The sequence below is a fragment of the Oncorhynchus keta genome, chromosome 27 (genome assembly GCF_023373465.1).
Source record: "Oncorhynchus keta strain PuntledgeMale-10-30-2019 chromosome 27, Oket_V2, whole genome shotgun sequence".
In the NCBI taxonomy this organism is placed as follows: domain Eukaryota; kingdom Metazoa; phylum Chordata; class Actinopteri; order Salmoniformes; family Salmonidae; genus Oncorhynchus; species Oncorhynchus keta.
This window is the reverse complement of record NC_068447.1, coordinates 23,423,543-23,442,604: the sequence shown is the minus strand read 5'-3', so window position 1 is coordinate 23,442,604 and position 19,062 is coordinate 23,423,543. Positions and strand designations below refer to the sequence as shown.

Here is a 19,062-nt window from a genome sequence, read left to right as displayed (position 1 = left end):
TACACATAAATAAAAGCACACTTATGGTTTGGGCCCCAAAAGCCTCACATGAAAAAGTACTTGAAATCTTTTGTAGATGAATGTATTACATTCAAGGTGTCAAATGGAAAAATCTTGAAGGTGCTATTGTGATTAACATAGTCTGTCCTTTAGTCAATGACTCAGTTGCCAAACCTCTTCTTCAAAACTTTAAACAGTTTAATGGGGAATTTAGCTGCACTTTGTCCCCATAAAGGTATTGTAGCAGCAAAAGGAAGAGGGCATACTTGTGCATACCTTTTGAGGAAAACAGTCAACTCAGAAATCAGCCTCAGACTGACTTATTTATAGATTCAGCACTAGAGTCTGTCAAAGCTGGAAAGGGAATTAAAGACCCCAGTATTTTATCTCGGCTTGAATATTTTGTTTGTTCATTCAAATCACCAAGCTGAAAGTTTATTTTAAATTTTTTGAAGTGTGTCTTACTGGACCTTCTCACAAAAAAAGTCAAAGAAGCCACTGTATCTAGCATGGGATATAGAATATGTACATGAAAAAGGTCTTTAGACAAAAACACAAAAGTATGGAATATGAATAGTTCTTAATAGTTCTTCATTTTTTATTTTTTTTATTGTACATTTGATTAAAGAAGAAGCCACTGTATCTATATAGCATGGCATTTGAACATGGAATAATATTAGGCTATGTAATGTTAATGGACAAGTGTAAATACTGTAGGTGTGAAAATGTCTGTTGCAAGAGATGGTCCAGTGATACTTGACAAAAAAAGTAGGCTATCTACCATGGAATATGTACATGGAATATGTACGTGGAATATGTCATGAGACAAGAACATTAATGTATAGAATATGAAAACTTGAAAAAAACATTGATGTGTGAAATTAAATGCTTATTAATGTGAACCTTGTAATATAAATAGCTTGAAATTGATTATTGTTTTTCCTTTGTGTGTATCACATTGTTTTGTTATAATATAGTTTTGGCATCTTGTCACCTTGTAGACTATATGTCAAAGCCAAGTATTTACACGCATTTCTGGAATACATTGTCAGGCATACGCATTATTTACATGCATCTCTGGAATACTTTTTAAAGCATTACATGTATTTGAGCAAAAATGCAAATGTATCTACATGTATTTGAAATACTCACACAAAATCTGAATAAGACCAGGGGCCATATGTGTATCAAGCCTCTTAGAGTAGGGGTGTTGGTCTAGGATCAGGCATCAGGTTCATGTAATCATATTTATAGTGATCTAAAAAGGCTAAACTGATCTTAAATCAGCAGCACTGCTACATTGAGATATTTGATATGCCTTCATACGCCCCCCAGCTCTTGACTCTCACAGATGCAAATGTACCTAATGCCTCCATGATACTCCTCTCCTCATGACTTCTAACGGATCCCCCCAGGTAAAACTGATCCAAAACACAGACTATAAACAAATCTAGGGATTTCTTAGTTTCCATCAGAACTTTACTTCTTTTGTTTCCTTTCTTTTTCACGATTGTAGGCTACTCATTCTCACATGTCCCACCATCAGTTTCGAACAGAACATACAGTTGAAATCGGAAGTTTACATACCCTTAGGTTGGAGTCATTAAAACTAGTTTTTCAACCACTCCACAAATGTCTTGTTAACAAACTATAGTTTTGGCAAGTCGGTTAGGACATCTACTTTGTGCATGAATGACACAAGTCATTTTTCCAACAATTGTTTACAGACAGAAAATTTTACTTATAATTCACTGTATCACAATTCCAGTGGGTCAGAAGTTTACAAACACTAAGTTGACTGTCCCTTTAAACAGCTTGGAAAATTCCAAAAAATGTATTGGCTTTAGAAGCTTCTGATAGGCTAATTGGCATAATTTGGGCCTACCTTCAAACTCAGTGTCTCTTTGCTTGACATCATGGGAAAATCAAAAGAAATCAGCCAAGACCTCCACAAGTTTGGTTCATCATTGGGAGCAATATCCAAATGCCTGAAGGTACCACGTTCATCTGTACAAACAATAGTACGCAAGTATAAACACCATGGGACCACGCAGCTGTCATACCGCTCAGGAAGGAGACGCGTTCTGTCTCCTAGAGATGAACATACTTTGGTGAGAAAAGTGCAAATCAATCCCAGAACAACAGCAAAGGACCTTGTGAAGATGCTGTATGAAACAAGTACAAAAGTATCTATATCCACAGTAAAACGAGTCCTATATTGACATAACCTGAATGGCCACTCAGCAAGGAAGAAGCCACTGCTCCAAAACCTTCATAAAAAAGCCAGACTACGGTTTGCAACTGCACATGGGGACAAAGATTGTACTTTTTGGAGAAATCTCCTCTGGTCTGATGAAACAAAAATAGAACTGTTTGGCCATAATGACCATCGTTATGTTTGGAGGAAAAAGGGGAATGCTTGCAAGCCGAAGAACACCATCCCAACCGTGAAGCTCGGGGGTGGCAGCATCATGTTGTGGGGGTGCTTTGCTGAAGGAGGGACTGGTGCACTTCACAAAATAGATGGCATCATAAAGTAAGAAAATTATGTGGATATATTGAAGCAACATCTCAAGAAGTTAAAGCTTGGTCGCAAATGGGTCTTCCAAGTGGACAATGACCCCAAGCATACTTCCAAAGTTGTGGAAAAATGGTTTAAGGGCAACAAAGTCAAGGTATTAGAGTGGCCATCACAAAGCCCTGACCTCAATCCCATAGAAAAGTTGTGGGAAGAACTGAAAACGTGTGTGTGTGTGTGTGTGTGTGTGTGTGTGTGTGTGTGTGTGTGTGTGTGTGTGTGTGTGTGTGTGTGTGTGTGTGTGTGTGTGTGTGTGTGTGTGTGTGTGTGTGTGTGTGTGTGTGTGTGTGTGTGTGTGTGTGTGTGTGTGTGTGTGTGTGTGTGTGTGATCAAGGAGGCCAACAGACCTGACTCAGTTACACCAGCTCTGTCAGGAAGAATGGGCCAAAATTCACCCAACTTATTGTGGAAGGCTACCCAAAACATTTGCAGTTAAACAATTTAAAGGCAATGCTACCAAATACTAATTCAGTGTATGTGAACTTCTGACCCACTGGGAATGTGATGAAAGAAATGAAAGCTGAAATGAATCACTCTACTATTATTCTGACATTTCACATTCTTTAAATAAAGTGGTGCTCCTAACTGACCTAAAACAGGGAATTTTCACTAGGATTAAATGTCAGGAATTGTGAAACTGAGTTTTAAATGTATTTGGCTAAAGTGGATGTAAACTTCAGACTTCAACTGTACGTTTCTTTCCGCCATATATTTTTTTACATTTAATTTTATTCAACAGTAAAATGCGAAACACAAAACAATAGCCAATAGACAATAGAGGGATTACACAAAGAAATAAGTAAGATAAAAATTTAAAAAATACATCCATATCAAATACAGACATGTAACGGATACACTTTTGAAACTTTTTTTTGTTGCATACGTTTTAATGATTCTAAATAGTTTTCTAAATCAGATTTTTTTAATAAGCAGCTTTTTCTTCATAAATTGTGATTTTTTTTGTGTGAAATGTTTTCCTAATAAGATAGATTTATGACATACTGACTTTAATTGTGGAATCGGTGTAGTCCAATAATGTCAAACTTAGATATTTCTATGGTTGTATGCATTTTGTTGCCAATATATAGATTCACATCAGTCCAGAACACCTCACTATTTAAACAAATACAAAATAAGTGTTCAATAGATTCAGTTTCTAGTTCACAAAAACTGCATTCACTAGTACCATCAGGTATATATTTAGAAATCAAGCTATAACACGGAACCCAAACCGGCTGCGACATCGTGCATACATTTATTTTGTTCCTCTACACCAAACGTGATCACGAAACGCAGCTTAAAATATCAAAACAAACTCTGAACCAATGACATTAATTTGGGGACAGGTCGAAAAGCATTAAACATGTATGGCAATTTAGCTAGTTAGCCCGCACTTGCTAGCTAATTTGTCCTATTTAGCTAGCTTGCTGTTGCTAGCTAATTTGTCCAGGGATATAAACATTAGGTTGTTATTTTACCTGAAATGCACAAGGTCCTCTACTCCGACAATTAATCCACACACAAAACGGTCAACAGAATAATTTCTAGTCATCTCTCTAGTCATCTCTCCTCCTTTTTTCATCTTTGAACTTATATGGTGATTGGCATATACACTTTCATAGTATTACTACGACAACTGGCAACACAATTCGTCTTCCAATCACCCATGTGGGTATAACCAATGAGGAGATGGCAAGTCCTGGGAGAAGCAGAACTTGCAGCGCGATCTGCGTCAGAAAAAGGAATGAATTCTACTTGATCCCTTGGCAACGAGACGCTCGTTGGCGCATGCAAGCAGTGTGGGTGCAATAATTGAATAACATAGATTCCTAAATTTATTTTGCAATGTTTGCGCCCACAATGCGAGCGGTGTGGTCAGTCTATATTACACTGGTAGAATCTATTGATAATCTTAAAGAAGATCTCCTTTACTTTATTGGGCACCGTACATTTGTGTGGGGTGAGCCAAGCATGGCGTCAGTTTAAATCAAACGATTGAAATCCAACAAAAAAAAAATATCCCCTGTTAAACTATTGTTGATTTTCTTATCTAGTAAACCTATGCCATTCACCTGGATATTGCTTAGATTAGATGTTCCAAAATATGCATTATTCTGAAGATTTTATCCCACTAGGTATAGCTTTTATAAGTGTCATATTCCATATTCCATATTCCTTGTATCTTTCCATAAATCTCTGCTTAAATAGATTCCCACGACTACTAACTAATTGGCTGACAAGGACAATGTTTTTCGAGAACCAATTACGGTAAAATAACATCTTGTTTCTATGTAATATCTACCCATTATTCCATATAAAACATTTATGAGGTGAAAAGTTCTGTTTATACAGCAACGGCCAGCACATTATAGCCTGTTTGTGAAAAGCCACCAATTTCACAGGCAGTTTACCCTCGTGAGTGATTTGTCTGTGGTACTACATTTCCCATCAACCACCATTCTTATCTTGTACTCTCAGCTGAGTGATCTGACAGCGACCGACGGCTTCTTCCCCAATCGCTCAGCAGCCGGGGAGAGGCGAAGGGCAAAGGAACAGCAATCATGGAGCAGTTGTAGGGGATAATGGACAAGCCTCTCCTTCCGGAAGAAAGCAAAGAAACTTAAGCTACTTGACCGAAAACGTAATTCCCAAAGCGGCAACGAGAAACACAAGAGTATCAATCATGCAGTTCAAATACAGAATAATCGAATAATCTATTCCAACGAAAGGGTTCTCTGTGATCCTTCAAGGTTGGAACCGCTTCAAGCCGTCCCGTCCCCACATTGTACGTCGCTGGCGCATCGGCCGCGGTTGATCGATCACCATCGTCCATAGTATGTCCGTGGAGGACCAGCGCTATTCCGACGCGATGCGGGTGCTAGAGGCCGGACCGGAGTGGCTACGAGCCGAGATCGAGCGCCTTTCCCGGGAGCTGAGTGAGACTACCCATGAGAAGATCCAGGCGGCAGAGTACGGGCTGGCGGTGCTGGAGGAGAAGCAGCAGCTGAAACAGCAGTATGACGACCTGGAGATCGAATACGAGACCGTGCGCCAGGAACTGGACATGCTCAAAGAGGTAGGCATATACCTAGTAGTCTTTTACTGGTGTCTATTTACTGCATTAAATGTACAGTGCTATAAAATACCATAGATGTTATGTTTGCATGAATGATATAGGCCCTGTGCTTATTTATTCTTGGCAGCTGTAGGCCTAGCCTATGAAATGTCCTGAAATGCCATTATTGGTTTTTACATTCTATTCTGACAAGTGCTCCCCACCCCACAAGGTCAACTGTAAGGGGGTGAGGAGATGATGATGTATTTGTAACCTTGCCTCATGCTCTATCAGTGGTTCCCCTGGCGTCTGTGGGTGCATTGATATTCTTGCCGTACTGCCTCTTCTCTCTAGCTCCATGCTTAGTAATATTTGCATGCCCATACAGTGTTTGCTGTGTATAGTCATTTTCTGTGGGTTTTGAAATGTGAATTCTAATACATTGCACCACTGAAATAGTACTCTGATGAAGATGAAGGTGAAGATGAGTTATCTGACCAATGCTGAAAGTTCTATCATCACAAATGTATTTGAGTAATGGTTATCCACTGACACCCTGCTTATTAAAGCGTTTTGATAGTTGATGAAAAGCGCTGTAGAAATGTAATAAATTATTATTATTCATGTGTAACTAATTAAAAAGTGGACATTCACTCCATTGCTTTTGGTTGATATGGTTTCATTTCTAATTTACACACACACGTGAAAGCTTTCAAATGCTCATGAAGACAGTACTCTTACTAAAGCAGTCTCCCAAACCAGAGGACCTGAATGATCTGGTATTTCCAGTACGGTTTGAAAGAGGCGGGCATGTGGTTTTTGAATTTTGAAAGTTCCCGCCTGAAAAAGAGGAAGGATGAGTAACTTATTAATGGAGGAAACTAAAGGAGTTCTGACCATTCAGGAATGGGAGGAATGCTGACTGTTAGTCAGGGCAGGGAGACAGGATAAAGGACTGTCCTGTGTTTCCAAACTGTGAAAACCTCTTTCCCACTTAAATTTCACATGCCAATCCTAGATCTCTCTTCCCTTTCCTGGCAGAGGTTTCAGCAGCCTTGTGATTTTGATTAGGAGAGAGAGAGAGCAGGGTAAGAACTGGGTTAGGGAGTAAGCGAGTCAGAGTGAACCGCTGCAGCAGCTGAACAGCTCACGTGTCCCAGGGCAGTTTGGTAGAAAAAGGGGATGCCCTCTTCAGCAGTGAGGAGATTTCTGCCCAGAGCGTCACTTCATGGCCTGGATGAGTTGCTTCCTGCTATGTGGAACCCATTTCTGAGGGGTTCCACTAGTTAGCACAGCCACAAAGTCAGATGCCACAGCCACAAAGTACAATTTTGGCTACAAACATGATATTTTTGGTTTAAGGTTAGGGTTACATTTGACATTTACATTTTAGTAATTTATCACGACTTACAGTAATGATTACATACGTTTTGATACTTATTTTAAGGTTTAGAAATACAGTTGTAAGAAGATAAATTCTGGAAACGGTTGGGGTTTATGACTTTGTGGGTATAGAAGCTAGTGACGACTCTGAGATCTTTACATCCCTCTTTCTTCCCACATGACTAGAATAGACCAGTCATTAGTGCACAGTGGGTCGGGTACCCCATGATGCTTCACTCCTCCTTGTCTCGCTTAACATGTGCACAGCTCCCTTGGGTGTGTGAATATGTGAGTGGGTTGAGGAATGAGACGGAAAGAGAGATGGAGGAGGGAGGCAGAGGGAGAGAGGTACCCTTGGCCGAACAGATATGACGCAGTAAAATCTGAACGAAATTAGCTCATTGTTTCTCTCGATCCCCCCTCTCCTCAGTCTTCTCTCCCTTTTTCTTTCCTTCCCTATTGCGTGTCTCGCTTTCTATCCCTCCTCTCCCCTTCTCCCTCTGTGCATCGTAGCTGGGTTTCAGAGAGGTTTTCTTGGGGCTGTCTCAGCAGCCTCTCTTCTGCGTTCCCATGCATTCCCCTGGCCAGAATCTCAGAATAACAACATGAAACCTCTGAATAGAGGAAACAGACTGGAAACCAGCAAGAATGGTAACCATGGCAGTAAAAGACAGAGAATAGGATAAACTGGTTGCTCCTAGATACAGATGGAGTGCTTTTGTTTTTCTTCTGCTTTTTTGATTATTTTCCAAGCCAACAATTGTTTCAAAAAGCATTGCATTTTTGTCTGACTTATGAAGTTAGTGACCCGTTGACAATGGTGTAATGAACAAATGTCCAATGTTTGTTTGATTGATTCTGGTTTGATGATCAGTCAAACGTTGTCTATTTGGAAATCAGTTCATTGTTTGTCTGGCTGCCATTTGTGGGCCTATTGTAGATATTGCTATATTTTTTAACCTTTTATTTAAGTATTTTTGTTTTATTTTTTATTTTACCTTTATTTAACTAGGCAAGTCAGTTAAGAACAAATTCTTATTTACAATAACGGCCTAGGAACAGTGGGTTAACTGCCTGTTCATTTGCATTGAGTCATGCCTGGATCCGAATGGTGTCGAAATCGAATTTATATTTTGCCATTTTAGTGACTACCCTCATAGCCTAGCTGAGGAGATGACATCATTGCCATGATAAATGTGTTTCTTCCTCTCCGCTTGGTAGATGAAACAATGGTTTCATTACTGCCAGTGTTAGATGTATGGTCAAGTCCTGGCTGATACTAGCCTTCTGTCCAACACTACTTTTTAGTATTAGAAATCCCAGAGTGCAAAGAACCTTGGTGTGACCTTGGACAACACCCTGTCATTCTATGCGAACATCAAAGCAGTGACTTGCTCCTGCAGGTTCATGCTCTACAACGTCTGTAGATTACGACCTTTCCTCACACAGGAAGCAGCGCAGATCCTGATCCAGGCACTTGTCATCTCCCGTCTAGACTACCGCAACTCTCTGTTGGCTGGGCTCCCCGCTTGTGCCATCAAACCCCTGCACCTTATCTAGAAAGCCGCAGCCCACCGGATGTTCAACCTTTCTAAATTCTCCCATGTCACTCTGCTCCTCTGCACACTCCACTGTCTTCCAGTCGAAGCTCGCATCATCTTCCAGACCATGGTGCTTACCTACGGAGCAGCAAGAGGAACTGCACCTCCTTACCTTCAGGCTGTACTCAAACCCTACATCCCAATCCGAGCACTCTGTTCCACCACCACCGGTCTCTTGGCCCTCCCACCCATACGAGAGGTCAGCTCCCACTCAGCCCAGTCAAAGCTCCTCTCAGTCCTGATGGAACAAGCTTCCCCCTAAAGTCAGGACAGCAGACAGCAGAGTCTCTACCATCTTTGGAAAACGTCTGAAACCCTACCTCTTTGAAGAGCCCAGCTCGACACCCCCCTCCTTACTTTTCTTTTTCCACTTCACTGACTTTGCTGGTAAATACTTTGCTGAGGGAAAATGTACATGATACGATTGCAATTTGTTGTTGTCTCACCGAGCTATCTTAAGATAAATCCATTAATTGTAAGTCACTGGATAAGTGTAAAAATGTTTCATGTAAGAAATATCCCATCTGTGTAGCCATTAATAACCAGAGGGCAGTGATATCCGGGGATTGTTGTGTTGTCTGGTATTGTGCCTTCAGAGTTAAACGTTGGCCGTAGGTCATTGGTCAAGGTTCATTGTAAAAGGTGACTCTAAAAGGAAAAACTTTTCTCCTCCCCCTCTTCCATCTTCCCCCTCCCCCGTCCGCCCTACGTTTTCTCTCCCAGCCCTCCTCTCCCTCTGTGGTGGTGTGTGGAGGCAGGAAGCTCTGTTATTAGGAAAGAGGACGGGGGAAAAACATCCCTTTCAACTCTGACTTCCTCTAGTTCACTGTGGGATAGCAGCTGGGTACCTGGTTAACATGGTCAGAGACAAAAGAGGCCTGTCTAAAAATACACCTTATCTATATCTGTGGGAAATATAATAATCATTCAAAATGTCTTCATATTTCATATTATACAGGATGCCTGAATATAGTTATCTGTTACAGAAGAGACGAGTTGTTCTGTTGAAACAAACTCTTAGCTTAGATGGCCTCTTGAAGTACAGTGCACTCATGGCATTATAGGTCTTCAGTCACAATGGGTTGTCTGAATTCAAATTTCTCATTTAATTTTGTCTGTCACTGTGTGTTGAGTTAGGGCAGTGCTGTTAGGAGCAATTCTGGTTTACTGCTATTAGTTTTCTTTAGCAACAGCAAATGGTCTAGCTGACCTCTACAAACAGAATGTTGGCTGTCCTTTGTCTCTAGGGGTATTTAAGACTGTTGGACTACTGTCTAGTCAGGTAAATGTCATGTTGAATGACCATTGTCTCTGGAGATGGTTGTACCTGGTTACTATTTACCCTGCTGAATACCATGTTTGGTTTTCCTTTCTCTTTGGCGGTCCTCTCTGAGGACTTAGACAGGTCGGAATAAAAGACCTGGAAGATTTACACAGTACTGTCTGTCCAACACTGAACCCTGTCCAGATACACACACTCAGCCTGTGTGTATGATGTAAGTGTTTAAAATTACTTTTTTTTTTACTCTTTTGTTCCAATCTGGGTGGAACAAGCAGGTCAGAAGTCCTCTTTGGCAGTGAGCAAAGTCCAGCTGCAATGGTATACAGTAGGTCTAACCCTGGGGGCAGTCAACGACAGACCTGAAGAAGAGGACACACACACTAGTCCACACCACTTGGGAGGCAGTGTGCCTGTGACTGAGTCTGCTGTTCTGCAGACTATGGCTTTACAGCAGCTACCTGCTGCTGCAGAATGACATATAATAGAACATGAGAGACCATCCATGAGGCTATAACTATGGATGGATTTGATATAGTATATTTTGAGGATATTTTCTGTTTTTCTATAGGTCCATCCACTGAATACTTACATGATTTCCCCCACATGTTGTTTTCACGTTTTCTAGTAGAAAGTGTTCAAGGAATCCTACTGCCCTGTAATTGCTAGTCACCTTGAATTACTGCCCCCATACTGCTCAGGCTTTAGATTCATACTACTGGTATATTATCATTCAATCTCTTTATATTCCATAGGACTCATAGCTATAACGTAAGGTTGTGATCTCTTGTCATTGTTTGTGAGTGAGTGGACTGGTGGCAAGCTAACGTTCCCTCCCTAATCTTACACCCACCTCACAGGGGTAGAGGGTGCTTACTGCTTGGTGACTGTTGCTAGCTACCCATTGATAGCCCATAGTGAGGGGAAGTGGGTGGCGGTCGGAGCTAGCTGCTACCGCTACGCTGGATTACTGTCCATCTGTTGTCCAGTGAGACCTACATCTTGGGTCACTTGGCTCCCAGCCCCTGTGAGGTGTTTTGGGGTGTTTCTCAATAGTTTAAAGTGGTTTCCTCTCCTCGTCTCCTTTCCGTCATCTCCTTCATCTTCAATGATCAGATCGTATCAAAACACAACATACATTTTTTTTTTCTTCATAGTGTAGGTTTATAAGAGGAGGTTTAGTACATCCATTAGTTCTATATAGTAATAAAGGTACCACCCTGTGATGTGAAGACTGTGGACTTTCACCTCTTACATTAACCATTTACGCTCGTGGGAATTGGCCTATATGGATAGAAATGTTTCTAAGAAATATGAAAAGCATATGCACAACAATGGTAGCCATTGAAAGGGAACAGTTTGGATATTATGGGAAAATGTATTAGAAACAACAGTTCACTGGACACAAGACTGAATCAAGACTGAATCCACACATTACACTATTGATTTTATGTGCATTGTACATTTCATTTTTTGATATCGAAATCTGAAAATACTCTGGAGATATTCAGTAACATGATAAGACTATTCTGCGGGGTAGGTGCAACAGGACAAAAACACTACAAGGCTTTGAGTGAGAGGACTAGCTGGTGTCTCCAAGTGGACACAAACCTCCAAAGTGTGCACAACTCCTAAGCAATTTCATTTCACTTTTATGACGTAAAGAAGAGTCGACTATAAGGTACTTGAGCTCCTAGCTGTGCCGTTGAGGAACTAGAGCAAGCACACTTGTAGTTGTTTAATTTGGAACACAACCCTGCATCCCCGCCATGACACAATTATTGTTGTTGTTTATGGAATCCAAGAACGGTCCATTAGAAATCGCAATCTGGGTCAGGTGGGAAAGATTTAAAAGCTTCTTCTGTTGCCAACATGATTAGCTAAGTTATAAAATACGATCTTACAGTGTTAAGACTTTCACAAGGCAATTCAGAGAAACAGATCGTAATTTTGGTGCACATAGAAAATAGTCATGAGTGCATTCAGGTGCGTGTGCCCCGGCAAATTTTCTGCACAATGAACAAACAGGCTCATTCTGTTCAGACCAATCCAGGGTATGACGCCATGGCATTTTGTAGTTGTACATCAAACATAGTGATCATAAGCGTTGACATTGGATATGACATGAGTTTTATGGTTTGAAAATGTAAAGTACACATTTGGACTCTCAGGTGTTTGACTTGGTTGTATGACGTCAAAGCACTATTTAATATAATCTTCAATGTCTTACTTTCAAAATACATCAAGTCATCTTAATTTACAGCATATCCCTCTCAGACAACAAACAATTTGCAAATGTTACCCAATTAGCCCAAAACTGAAATGGAGATTTCCTCAACCCCAATCTTAATCATGACTCTTATAGGGATGAGTGGTCAGGGGAAACTTCACTGATTGTGGCATATTTGTCTTGTGGTGAAGTTGAGGCATGATGTGACATTATCTCAAGCAACTGTTGCTGTTACATGTGACATTCTGGGTGCTTTAGAGATGCTACAAGGTTGACCAAGTGGCCATAAAAATGTCAGCATTCTCTAATTATTAGGGGACCAGATAGCAGACCCATAGAACATATAGCCAGATGGCCCATAGCCTTCTCTTTCCATCTTTTTCCTTCTCTTTCCATCTTTTTCCTTCTCTTTCTGGCTGTTTCACTCCAATGCCAGACCTCTCTGTAAGTCAACACACAGTTGTCATAACAAAGGCCAGTGTTCTCTGGGTTCTTGTGGCATTATGGGGGGTGTCATTCAGCCATTTTCTCACTCACTCACTCACTCACTCACTCACTCACTCACTCACTCACTCACTCACTCACTCACTCACTCACTCACACACTCACAGCTGTGGGAATCCAATACACTGTTAAGTTTAATAAAAACTGCCAGCTCTGTCCTTGATTCGCTGGTCTTTGTGTGCCTGAGCCCGATGGGGTTAACAGGTCTTGGGTGTCACAGACGAAGGGAGAGTTAAACGCTCACAGAGGAGAACAAAAGACAGATTGAGAGAGGCGTCCCATTGTGGCCATATTTGAAACGACAACTCACTTTTAAACGCAAATTTACTAACGTACATATGTCCTTCAACAAATATGTTTGGTGTGACTTTAATCTCTTCCACTGTGTTTGACCTAGGATCCCCATTGGATCCATTTTAAAAATAGGAGGAGGATAACACAGTCCCATCTGCTGCCTTATAAGGGAAGAAATGTTGGAAAGTGTTGGATTGGACTCTGGTAGTAGGGAGTTTTTGTCTGGTGAGTTTGCCCCAGTATGGAGCCCTGATGGTGGGTTGGTCAGAGATGGACAGGGCCTCCCTCCCTGGAGCCATCAAACCATGTGTGTTTGATGGGGATTCTTCTCTAAACTATGTCCCTCCTCCTGCCCTCTCCCCGTATTGTAGAGGGTATTTTAACAAGCCCTTTCATCTGTGGCGGCCCTGCGCCGGACATCCACTCCGCAATTAAGGGGTAATCTTTTCTAAATGGCACTAAATAAAGTCCCAAATCCCCTCCCTTCTGGGCCTAAGAGGATGAATCCCAGCCACTGTGCTCAGGGCTTACGGAGGTCTGGGAGCCAGGCCAGAGCCCAGCAACACTCCACGCTCAGCCCAGGGAAGGGAGGGCCTGTCTGGGTGTTGCTGCCTGACCCTCCCCTTCCTGGTGCTCTGTCGTGCTTCTCTGGTTTCCTATAGATTAGGCCAAACTGAAATGAAGTCAGATATAGAGGATGTGCGGGTCCAGTGGGCAGTAGAGCAGAAAGCAATGTCAGCAATGAATCAAAAACACAACCTTCAGAAAAGAGTTCCACTCTAGATTTGTCAAGTGAAGCCAACATTCTGTATCTGGTGTAACTGCAATCACTTGGACCGAGCTACCGTATATGGTGCCTTGGACTGTACAAAGACCCGACTGCTGTTAGCCTGGATGAATAAAGGGCTTTTGTTTCAACCATCAGTGATGGATAAAGGACCAGCAGGCTGTATTAATCACAGATCAAGTGTATGTTGGTTGCTGAGTGTTTAAGTCTGAGGTACTGTACAGTGAAGCACTGAGTTGTTTGGTGGTTCTACTGAAACGGGAGCTGAGTGTAAGTGAAGCAGAGCACAGGGCCAGGGTGGTTCTACTGAAACAGGAGCTGAGTGTAAGTGAAGCAGAGCACAGGGCCAGGGTGGTTCTACTGAAACAGGAGCTGAGTGTAAGTGAAGCAGAGCACAGGGCCAGGGTGGTTCTACTGAAACAGGAGCTGAGTGAAGCAGAGCACAGGGCCAGGGTGGCTATATTGAAACAGGAGCTGAGTGAAGCAGAGCACAGCCAGGGTGGCTGTAGAAACAGGAGCTGAAGCTGGCTATTGAAACAGGAGCTGAGTGAAGCAGAGCACAGGGCCAGGGTGGCTGTAGTGAAAACAGCAGAGCACAGGGCCAGGGTGGCTGTATTGAAACAGGAGCTGAGAAACAGGAGCTGTGAAGCAGAGCACAGGGCCAGGGTGGCTGTATTGAAACAGGAGCTGAGTGAAGCAGAGCACAGCCAGGGTGGCTGTATTGAAACAGGAGCTGAGTGAAGCAGAGCACAGGGCCAGGGTGGCTGTATTGAAACAGGAGCTGAGTGAAGCAGAGCACAGGGCCAGGGTGGCTGTATTGAAACAGGAGCTGAGTGAAGCAGAGCACAGGGCCAGGGTGGCTATATTGAAACAGGAGCTGAGTGAAGCAGAGCACAGGGCCAGGGTGGCTGTATTGAAACAGGAGCTGAGTGAAGCAGAGCACAGGGCCAGGGGTGGCTGTATTGAAAGAGCAGGGGCCAGGGGTGGCTGGAGATGAAGAGCACAGGGCCAGGGTGGTTCAGGAGCTGAGTGAAACAGGAGCAGCTGAGTGAGTGAAGCAGAGCACAGCCAGGGTGGCTGTATTGAAACAGGAGCTGAGTGAAGCAGAGCACAGGGGCCAGGGTTAACATCAGCAAGAGTAAAGGTTGGCTATTGGGAGCTGAGTGAAGCAGCAGGAGCTGAGTGAAGCAGAGCACAGCCAGGGTGGCTGTATTGAAACAGGAGCTGAGTGAAGCAGAGCACAGGGCCAGGGTGGCTGTATTGAAACAGTCAATCAATCAAATGTATTCAGAAAGCCCTTTTTTACATCAACAGTTGTCACCAAGTGCTATACAGAAACCCAGCCTAAAATCCCAAACAGCAAGCAATACAGATGTAGAAGCACGGTGGCTAGGAAAAACTCCTTAGAGAGACAGGAATTTGAGAAGAAACCTAGAAAGGAACCAGGCTCTGAGGGGTGGCCAGTCCTCTTCAGGCTGTGCCGGGTGGAGATTATGAGAATACATGGCGATTAAGGCCAGGAGCTGAGTGTTTGTGAAGCAGGGTAGTGGCTGGGTGGTGTGGCAGGGGGAGGAGCTGTGTTTGTTTCTTCTTCAGTTATGAGGTTTGGTGTAGGTGCGTCTCTGGTGGGAGGGTTAGTCAGGTGAACTGTTGCTGTTTGCTTTGGGAGACAGCAGCCATGACATCAGCAAGAGTAAAGGTTTAGAATTTCAGGTGCCTGCTATTATGTTTCAGGTGCCTGCTATTATGTTTCAGGTGGCTGGTATTTCCAGGGTATAACTAACTGTCTGTTATATAACTTCTCTGGGTTTTACTGTAGTGCAACACACATGATGGACAGCATGTGGAGACTGACTGCCCCCTTGCCTAGTTAAGTATATAGTACGCAGGATGGTATCATTACTGACTGCTCCCTTGCCTAGTTAAGTATATAGTACGCAGGATGGTATCATTACTGACTGCTCCCTTGCCTAGTTAAGTATATAGTACGCAGGATGGTATCATTACTGACTGCTCCCTTGCCTAGTTAAGTATATAGTACGCAGGATGGTATCATTACTGACTGCTCCCTTGCCTAGTTAAGTATATAGTACGCAGGATGGTATCATTACTGACTGCTCCCTTGCCTAGTTAAGTATATAGTACGCAGGATGGTATCATTACTGACTGCCCCCTTGCCTAGTTAAGTATATAGTATGCAGGATGGTATCATTACTGACTGCCCCCTTGCCTAGTTAAGTATATAGTACGCAGGATGGTATCATTACTGACTGCCCCCTTGCCTAGTTAAGTATATAGTATGCAGGATGGTATCATTACTGACTGCTCCCTTGCCTAGTTAAGTATATAGTATGCAGGATGGTATCATTACTGACTGCTCCCTTGCCTAGTTAAGTATATAGTACGCAGGATGGTATCATTACTGACTGCCTCGTTAAGTATATAGTATGCAGGATGGTATCATTACTGACTGCTCCCTTGCCTAGTTAAGTATATAGTACGCAGGATGGTATCATTACTGACTGCTCCCTTGCCTAGTTAAGTATATAGTACGCAGGATGGTATCATTACTGACTGCCCCCTTGCCTAGTTAAGTATATAGTATGCAGGATGGTATCATTACTGACTGCTCCCTTGCCTAGTTAAGTATATAGTAAGCAGGATGGTATCATTACTGACTGCTCCCTTGCCTAGTTAAGTATGTAGTATGCAGGATGGTATCATTACTGACTGCTCCCTTGCCTAGTTAAGTATATAGTATGCAGGATGGTGTCATTACTGACTGCTCCCTTGCCTAGTTAAGTATATAGTATGCAGGATGGTATCATTACTGACTGCTCCCTTGCCTAGTTAAGTATGTAGTATGCAGGATGGTATCATTACTGACTGCTCCCTTGCCTAGTTAAGTATATAGTATGCAGGATGGTGTCATTACTGACTGCTCCCTTGCCTAGTTAAGTATATAGTATGCAGGATGGTATCATTACTGACTGCTCCCTTGCCTAGTTAAGTATATAGTATGCAGGATGGTATCATTACTGACTGCTCCCTTGCCTAGTGAAGTATATAGTATGCAGGATGGTATCATTACTGACTGCTCCCTTGCCTAGTTAAGTATATAGTATGCAGGATGGTATCATTACTGACTGCCCCCTTGCCTAGTTAAGTATATAGTATGCAGGATGGTATCATTACTGACTGCTCCCTTGCCTAGTTAAGTATATAGTATGCAGGATGGTATCATTACTGACTGCTCCCTTGACTAGTTAAGTATATAGTATGCAGGATGGTATCATTACTGACTGCTCCCTTGCCTAGTTAAGTATATAGTATGCAGGATGGTATCATTACTGACTGCTCCCTTGCCTAGTTAAGTATATAGTACGCAGGATGGTGTCATTACTGACTGCCTAGTTAAGTATATAGTATGCAGGATGGTATCATTACTGACTGCCCCCTTGCCTAGTTAAGTATATAGTACGCAGGATGGTGTCATTACTGACTGCCTAGTTAAGTATATAGTATGCAGGATGGTATCATTACTGACTGCTCCCTTGCCTAGTTAAGTATATAGTATGCAGGATGGTATCATTACTGACTGCTCCCTTGCCTAGTTAAGTATATAGTATGCAGGATGGTATCATTACTGACTGCTCCCTTGCCTAGTTAGGTATATAGTATGCAGGATGGTATCATTACTGACTGCTCCCTTGCCTAGTTAAGTATATAGTACGCAGGATGGTGTCATTACTGACTGCCTAGTTAAGTATATAGTATGCAGGATGGTATCATTACTGACTGCCTCCTTGCCTAGTTAAGTATATAGTACGCAGGATGGTGTCATTACTGACTGCCTAGTTAAGTATATAGTATGCAGGATGGTATCATTACTGACTGCTCCCTTGCCTCGTTAAGTATATAGTATGCAGGATGGTGTCATTACTGACTGCTCCCTTGCCTAGTTAAGTATATAGTACGCAGGATGGTGTCATTACTGACTGCTCCCTTGCCTAGTTAAGTATATAGTATGCAGGATGGTGTCATTACTGACTGCCCCCTTGCCTAGTTAAGTATATAGTATGCAGGATGGTGTCATTACTGACTGCCCCCTTGCCTAGTTAAGTATATAGTACGCAGGATGGTATCATTACTGAATACTCCCTTGCCTAGTTAAGTATATAGTATGCAGGATGGTATCATTACTGACTGCCCCCTTGCCTAGTTAAGTATATAGTATGCAGGATGGTATCATTACTGACTGCCCCCTTGCCTAGTTGAGTATATAGTACGCAGGATGGTGTCATTACTGACTGCCTAGTTAAGTATATAGTATGCAGGATGGTATCATTACTGACTGCTCCCTTGCCTAGTTAAGTATATAGTATGCAGGATGGTGTCATTACTGACTGCTCCCTTGCCTAGTTAAGTATATAGTATGCAGGATGGTGTCATTACTGACTGCCCCCTTGCCTAGTTAAGTATATAGTATGCAGGATGGTGTCATTACTGACTGCTCCCTTGCCTAGTTAAGTATATAGTATGCAGGATGGTGTCATTACTGACTGCTCCCTTGCCTAGTTAAGTATATAGTATGCAGGATGGTGTCATTACTGACTGCCCCCTTGCCTAGTTAAGTATATAGTATGCAGGATGGTGTCATTACTGACTGCCCCCTTGCCTAGTTAAGTATATAGTATGCAGGATGGTGTCATTACTGACTGCCCCCTTGCCTAGTTAAGTATATAGTATGCAGGATGGTGTCATTACTGACTGCAGTGAAGCTCTCTCGCCACGTTCTGATATCAAGCAGCTTACCTGTGTCTCGTCAAAATCCCTCTCACTGGCCAACTCTCATTGACCGTGTCTCTCAGTCTTATCAGACTTGGTGTGGTAGAAGTTCATGTTCATGGGGATTTTGACTCACTTCAGCCACCGTTTCTAAACACATGCCCTGTTGAGTCCGCCACCTCTCTGTTGTGGTTTGGCCATGCCCCCCGCCCCCAGGATGCCAACTTAGAGCGGGTTAAATCCCAGACCCCCATCTGCCCTCTCTAGTGCAGTATGGACCCCAGATTACAGCACCGGGCCATATTAGCTGTATTTAGCTTTCGGAGGGTATTAGACTGAGGATAACGGCAATTTGGGGTTTTCCTCAACCACCCGGAGTACCCCTGGAATTCAGGAGGGCATAAAGAGACAAAGTGTGTGTGTGTGTGTGTGTGTGGAATAGTGATTGTTTCTTTGGACATTAGATCGAGGCAGCTCTGAATTAATGAATCCAGTCACAGTGCATTGAGAGTAGCAGTACAGTGGCCCAGCAGAGTCATTCTTCCACTAGTGTAATCCTGTTA

General features: G+C 42.7%; 1 protein-coding gene across 1 annotated transcript in view; it reads left to right on the top strand.

Annotated features, from left to right (window-relative positions):
- Positions 1–4,986: 4,986 nt before the first annotated feature.
- The window catches only part of LOC118359618 (protein bicaudal D homolog 2-like), a 92,531-nt gene continuing 78,455 nt past the window's right edge, over positions 4,987–19,062 (top strand). Inside the window, exon 1 of the mRNA XM_035738171.2 lies at positions 4,987–5,654. Coding sequence (XP_035594064.1) covers positions 5,415–5,654 — 240 coding nt within the window. The 5' untranslated portion in view covers positions 4,987–5,414. The remainder of the gene's footprint in view (positions 5,655–19,062) is intronic.